Source organism: Tilletiopsis washingtonensis (assembly GCF_003144115.1).
Source record: "Tilletiopsis washingtonensis strain MCA 4186 unplaced genomic scaffold FA09scaffold_5, whole genome shotgun sequence".
In the NCBI taxonomy this organism is placed as follows: Eukaryota; Fungi; Basidiomycota; class Exobasidiomycetes; order Entylomatales; genus Tilletiopsis; species Tilletiopsis washingtonensis.
Genome location: NW_020312002.1, coordinates 773,937 through 779,389, shown reverse-complemented (window position 1 = coordinate 779,389; position 5,453 = coordinate 773,937). Strand labels below are relative to the sequence as shown.

At 68.5% G+C, this 5,453-nt stretch overlaps 3 protein-coding genes across 3 annotated transcripts in view; 2 read left to right on the top strand and 1 right to left on the bottom strand.

Annotated features, from left to right (window-relative positions):
* Nucleotides 1–1,060, bottom strand: part of FA09DRAFT_328630 (40S ribosomal protein S13) — a 1,468-nt gene extending 408 nt beyond the window's left edge. The window contains exons 1-3 of the mRNA XM_025741847.1: nucleotides 1,011–1,060; nucleotides 419–700; nucleotides 264–344 (exon numbers count right to left, since the gene is read on the bottom strand). Coding sequence (XP_025600134.1) covers nucleotides 264–344; nucleotides 419–694 — 357 coding nt within the window. The 5' untranslated portion in view covers nucleotides 695–700; nucleotides 1,011–1,060. The remainder of the gene's footprint in view (nucleotides 1–263; nucleotides 345–418; nucleotides 701–1,010) is intronic.
* An 869-nt stretch (nucleotides 1,061–1,929) lies between these two features.
* On the top strand, nucleotides 1,930–3,249 carry FA09DRAFT_337340 (putative RPS6B-40s ribosomal protein S6; the record flags this gene model as incomplete). Its single annotated transcript, XM_025743985.1, has 5 exons — nucleotides 1,930–1,958; nucleotides 2,079–2,093; nucleotides 2,158–2,333; nucleotides 2,519–2,749; nucleotides 2,948–3,249. The coding sequence occupies 5 exons, from the start codon at nucleotides 1,930–1,932 to the stop codon at nucleotides 3,247–3,249; spliced, it is 753 nt and encodes a 250-aa protein (XP_025600133.1).
* Nucleotides 3,250–3,695: 446 nt separating this feature from the next.
* On the top strand, nucleotides 3,696–5,432 carry FA09DRAFT_359245 (FAD/NAD(P)-binding domain-containing protein; the record flags this gene model as incomplete). The annotated part of the gene is made up of 5 exons (XM_025745081.1): nucleotides 3,696–3,918; nucleotides 3,987–4,054; nucleotides 4,134–4,182; nucleotides 4,255–4,784; nucleotides 4,907–5,432. Coding segments are annotated over 5 exons (1,395 nt in total), but the record flags the coding sequence as incomplete, so codon positions are not given.
* Between the last annotated feature and the right edge of the window lie 21 nt (nucleotides 5,433–5,453).

Sequence of the window (5,453 nt, the reverse complement as noted above, 5' to 3'; positions counted from 1 at the left end):
CCCCCCGCGCAGTGCTCTGCCTTGAGACACACCTGCCGTGCGCCGAGCTCCTTCTCTGATGCTGCTCCGCTGCCGAGCCGCACTGCCTTCTGCTGCCGACCTCGCGCTCCACCGCTGCGCCGCGCCGATGCGATCCAGTCCTCCCTTCTGGGCCGCCGCTCCTCTGCTTCGTCCAGCTCTCCTTTCCTCAACGACAGACCCGCGCCACTTTGCTGCACTCCATTCTGCCCGGCCATGCTGCCCCGCGCCTGCAAGTGACTCACCTCGATGAGAATGAGGCGGAACTTGGCGTCCATGTCCTTGCGGTTCTGCTCAAGGTGGCCACGCACAGCGACGGCCTTCTTCTGCGAGGGGGTGGAACGTAGGGGCAAGGGGTGAGCGCTGTGCCGCATCGCACCTTTCATGCGGCGCCACGCACGATGAGGTGGTAGAGGTCCTCGGGAATGCTCGGCGCCAGGCCCTCGCTCTTGAGGATGCGCAGGATCTTGTTGCCCGTGACGAAGCGCACCTGGGCAATGCCCTGGCTGTCGCGCAGCTGCACGCCGATCTGCGAGGGCGCGAGGCCCTTGCGTGCCAGCTTGCAGATCTGCGTGCACACCTCGTCGGGCGTCGTCTTGAGCCACGAGGGCGGCGCACGGCGGTAGGGGAGTGCAGAGGACGAAATGCCCTTGCCCTTGGAGTGCATGCGACCCATGGTGGCCTAAGGATGAGGGGTCAGCGACTTGCAAAGAGAGGGACATACGTGGGTGTGGGCTCCGCTCAGCATGCGCCTCTTGCTCCTTCTCTTTCTCCCTCCATCGAGCATCCAGCATGGCGCCACCAGCGTGCGCTGCGGCGACGGCCATGCGCGACGTGCGCGCTGCGCCCTCTGATGACGCGGCGCCAGTGCTGGCCTGCCTCGTCGCCACGCTGCACCTCCGCACTGGCAGGCCGCCGCTGCCGCGCGTGAGGCGGCGCCGTGCTCCGGCAGCATCTCGTCGATGACGGGTGCGCGTGCATGCGATACGCACTACTTGGTGTGTGGGGTGAGGAGGGGAATGGGGGGTCTTGAGGAGTAGCTGACGGGAGAGAAGGGCCAGCCAGGCGACGCAGCGGCGACGGCGCGGCGGGGCGGCGCGGGTGACGCGGGCTGCTGCTGTGCTGCAGCACGTGACGCGGCAGGGGCGAGCCGCAGCCGCAGCTCTTGCCGCGGCACGGGAGCGCGACTGCCGCAGGCGCGAGAAGGCCGCGCCTTGTGCCGCCGCGCCTCTCCCGCCGCGCGCTGCCGCCTCACGCCAGGCCGCCGCGCTGCCCGCCTTCGCTTCCCTCACCCACGCCTCTCTCCCCCGCCGCAAGTCACCCCTACACACACATCATGACGTTCGTATTACTCTCGCGCATCCGCATCCGCTCTCTCGCTGCACGACACATCGACATGTGCGCTGGGCAGATGGCGCAGTTTGTGCGGGCGGCAGGAAGCGCAGCGCATCGCATGGCGAGCGTCCGTGGCGCGCACGTCGCCGGCACGGCCAAGGCCCTGCGCCGCTGCTCGGGCACGCTCTCGTCACGGAGGCCTGGCTGCCGCTGTCGATGGCGTCCAGCGCCCGGTGGCCCGAGTCGCAGCAGACGGGGCCGCTGCTGTCTGCCCGCGGCCGGGCATGCCACTGCGCAGCGGACGACGCCCGCATCGCATCGCACAGCAGCGAGCGCCGGCGAAGATCCGATGGCGCAGGCGCAGAGCCAGCCGATTGGCGGCCCGTTGGCGGATGGCAGTAGGCCGGCACGCTGGAGCGCGCAGGACCCAGCCAGGGCCGACTTGCTTCGAGGCTCCCGGGCCGAGCGCGGGCCTCGGCATATCGCGCGCAAGCGAAGGGCGAGCAGGCATACGGCAAACAGCAGGCGGTGGGGCTCGCCTCGGCGTGTGCAAAGAGGCCAGATCGGAGCTTTGCCATGCCCGAGGACGTCGGCTGGCCGCCGGTGTATGCTGAGGCTCGTCGTGCGGGGCATGGCCTAGGTCCTGCCTAGGCGCGCATGTCGCGATCATGCCACGATCAGTCAAGCAATGACGCTGACACTTGCCTCTCCCTGCTGTTTCACAGGAAGCTCAACTTCGCGTGAGTTTGCCGTTGCCGCTCGCAGCAAGGCGTCATGTGCTCATGCCCTCTCCTCTCCCTCCAGCAACCCCGCGACGGGCGCGCAGAAGTCGTTTGAGATCGACGACGAGCACAAGACGCGCTGCTTCGTCGACAAGCGCATGGGCCAGGACGTCGACATTTCCAGCCTGGGCGAGCAGTTCAAGGGCTACGTTGTGCGCATTGGCGGCGCCAACGACAAGCAGGGCTTCCCGGCCAAGCGTGAGTGGGGCTCTTGCTGCGTAGGGAGAAGAGGCGAGGCGAGGCGAGGCGCCATGGGGGTGTGGGGCCGATGCGGCGATGTTGGGAATGGTGCCACTTGTCGAGGTCGCCAGACTGCAGCAACTGCCATGGCAGCACATGTCACTTGGCCGCCTCATGCTGACCTTGCCTCGTCTCGTGCGCAGAGGGTGTGCTTGTGCCGCACCGTGTGCGCCTGCTGCTCGGCGAGGGCGACTCGTGCTACCGCCAGCGCCGCACGGGCGAGCGCCGCCGCAAGTCGGTGCGCGGCTGCATCATGAACACGGACATCCAGGCCTACCACCTCATCATCGTCAAGCAGGGCGAGCAGGAGATTGCCGGCCTCACCGACGCCGACTCGACGGTGCCCAAGCGCCTCGGCCCGAAGCGCGCCAACCGTGAGTACCTGGAGATTGGAGGTGTGGTGCGGCACAGGGCACGAGGACGAAGAGCGGACGGTGCACCCCCGGCGAGGGCATGCTTGCTCGCCATGGCTGGCACGAGGGGCTGCGCTGCCGAGGTGCACACATACCCTCTCTGCATGCTTCTGCCCCCCGCTTGCATTGCCACCCCATGCTGACGCCTTGCCCTCGCAGACATCCGCAAGTTCTTCAACCTGACGCCCAAGGACGACGTGCGCAAGTACGTCATCCGCCGCGAGGTGCAGCCGAAGAAGGAGGGCGCCAAGGCGTACACCAAGGCGCCGCGCATCCAGCGCCTCATCACGAGCCAGCGCCTGCAGCACAAGCGCCGCCTGCGCAGCCTCAAGAAGCGCACCACGGAGCGCCAGCACGCGCAGAAGGCCGAGTACGACGTGCTGCTCGCCAAGCGCCAGGCCGAGACCAAGGAGCGCAACGGCGCCGCGCGCGCCGCGCGCAAGGCCAGCCGCAAGGCATAAAACGGCGGAGACGCACCCTTACTCTTGTGCGACGAGGGGATGGCGGCGACCATCGCAGGCTGAGGCAGAGCCGTCCTATTCCCTCGGGCACTACCACGCCTCCACCCCCCGCCCTGTACTTCATACAACCACACGCCACCACCACGCGCACATTGCACATGTTCCCTTCTGCCTTGCGTGCGCCTGTGTGAAGCGCAGCTTGGATGCTGATAAGAGAGAGGGAGTGAGAGAGTGAGAGGCGCATCAGTGGAGCGAATGTAGCCGAACTGCCGCCTCTGCAGCGGGACAGGGGAGAAGTCGGGCGGCGGCGGCGGCGGCCGCGGCGAGTCGGCGATCTCGGCGGCGTGCGCTCGGGCCAGGCGCGCGCTGGCGGCGTGCTGCTGACGCCGCGCAAGGCGCACCTTCGCTTCGCCTCTCACCACCACGCCCTGCCCCCTCCTCCGCTCATGCCCGCCCCGCCCACTCTCGACGTGCTCATCATCGGCGCCGGCTGGGCCGGCACGCTGGCCGCGCAGCGCCTGGCCGCCGCCGGGCGGCGCGTGCTCGTGCTCGAGGCGCGCGACGGCCGCCTCGGCGGCCGCGCATTCACCCACTCGTGGCACGCCGCGACGGCAAAGGAGGACAATGCGCGCACGAGCGACAAGGAGGGCGCGTACACGTGTGACTTTGGTAAGTGTGGAGAAAGAGGGGTGCCGAGGTGGCGGAGAAATCAGGCTGATGGAAGGTGAGGTGTGCAGGATGCTCCTGGATCCATGGCTACAACGAGGGCAACCCCGTCAAGGCCATCGCGGAGAAGTACGGCGTGGTGCGTAAGGGGGCCTCTGGTGTGTGTGTGTGTCGCGCTCACACTCACAGTGCTGACGCTGCATCGCCGCCGCTTGCAGAAGGTCCATGTGCCCAAGCCCACCGCCTCGCGCATCATCGGCGCCAACGGTGAGTGCCTGCTCCATCCCATCGCGCTGAGGTGGGCCGGGCTGAGCCAAAAGGGGGGGCACGCCAATGCAGGTCCCCTCTCCGAGTCGCTCGCCGCCAAGCTCTCCGACAATCTCGCCTGCGCGCAGGCAGCGGCAAAGGAGACGCTTGCCAGCTCTGGCGTCTGCACGCCCGCCTCGCACTCGCTCGCCTCGGTGCTCTTCGCCGCCGACTCGCCCCTCTTCGCCGGCCTGTCTTGCGACGCCGAACGCGCACAGGCTCAGGCATTCGCGCGCACCCTGCACGTGCCGCTGGGCGTGACGCTCGAGGAAGCGGCTTCCTTCGGCTCGCCCTCTGCGTTCGGCGGCACCGACGGTGCGCCCGAGGGCGGCTTCACGCGCCTCGTCTGCCTCATCGCCGACGACGCCCAGCGTGCGGGCGCAGAGTTTCGGCAGGGCGAAACGGTGCAGCGCATCACGCAGCACGAGGCCGGCGTGCGCGTGCAGACTGGCAGCGCCACGTACGAGGCCAAACATGCCCTCGTCACGATGCCGCATGCCGTGCTGCGCGAGTCGTTGGCCGTGTTTGAGCCGCAGTTGCCGCGGGAGAGAGAGGAGGCCATCGTGAGTTTCTTCTCTCTCGCTGTGAACACATATAAGCTCGGAACTTGGCTGGTCCGCCGATCAAGCATCGTGCTGACGCAGGCGCCCCCTTCTTGACGCTCTCTCTCTCGCGCGCAAAACAGCAACGCACGACGGTGGGCAATCTCAACAAGGTGCTCCTCTCGTACGACGCTCCCTTCTGGGACGCGAGCATCGGCACGTTCACCCTCCTCCCCTCCGAGGGCGGCCCTGTCGCTCGCGATGCGCCCCTGGCGCACATTTTCGCACGCAGCACCCTCGTCGTCTCGTCGCTCTGTGCGCCCAACGGCCTGCCGGGCGCGAGCGCCAGTCTGCTCGTGTACGTCGGCGCCGACGCCGCCGTGGCACTGGAGGCGTACAGTCGTCTCGAAGTCGCCGCGGCGCTGCACGCCTACGTTGCTCCGCGCCTCGCCGCCGCCGCCTCCTCCGACGACGCCGACGACGCCAAGGAGGTGCCGCAGGAGGCCAAGCACAGCTTCTACTCGCGCTGGCGCCGCCAGGCCTTTACGCGCGGCGCCACGACGACGCCGGCGTGCGTGGGCGGCGGCACCAAGGAAGATCTGAAGGAGCTGGGCCGCACGCTGTGGGACGGCAAACTGCTGTGGGCGGGCGAGGCGACGGAGCCGGACCGTGAGTTTCGTCCTCTCTCTC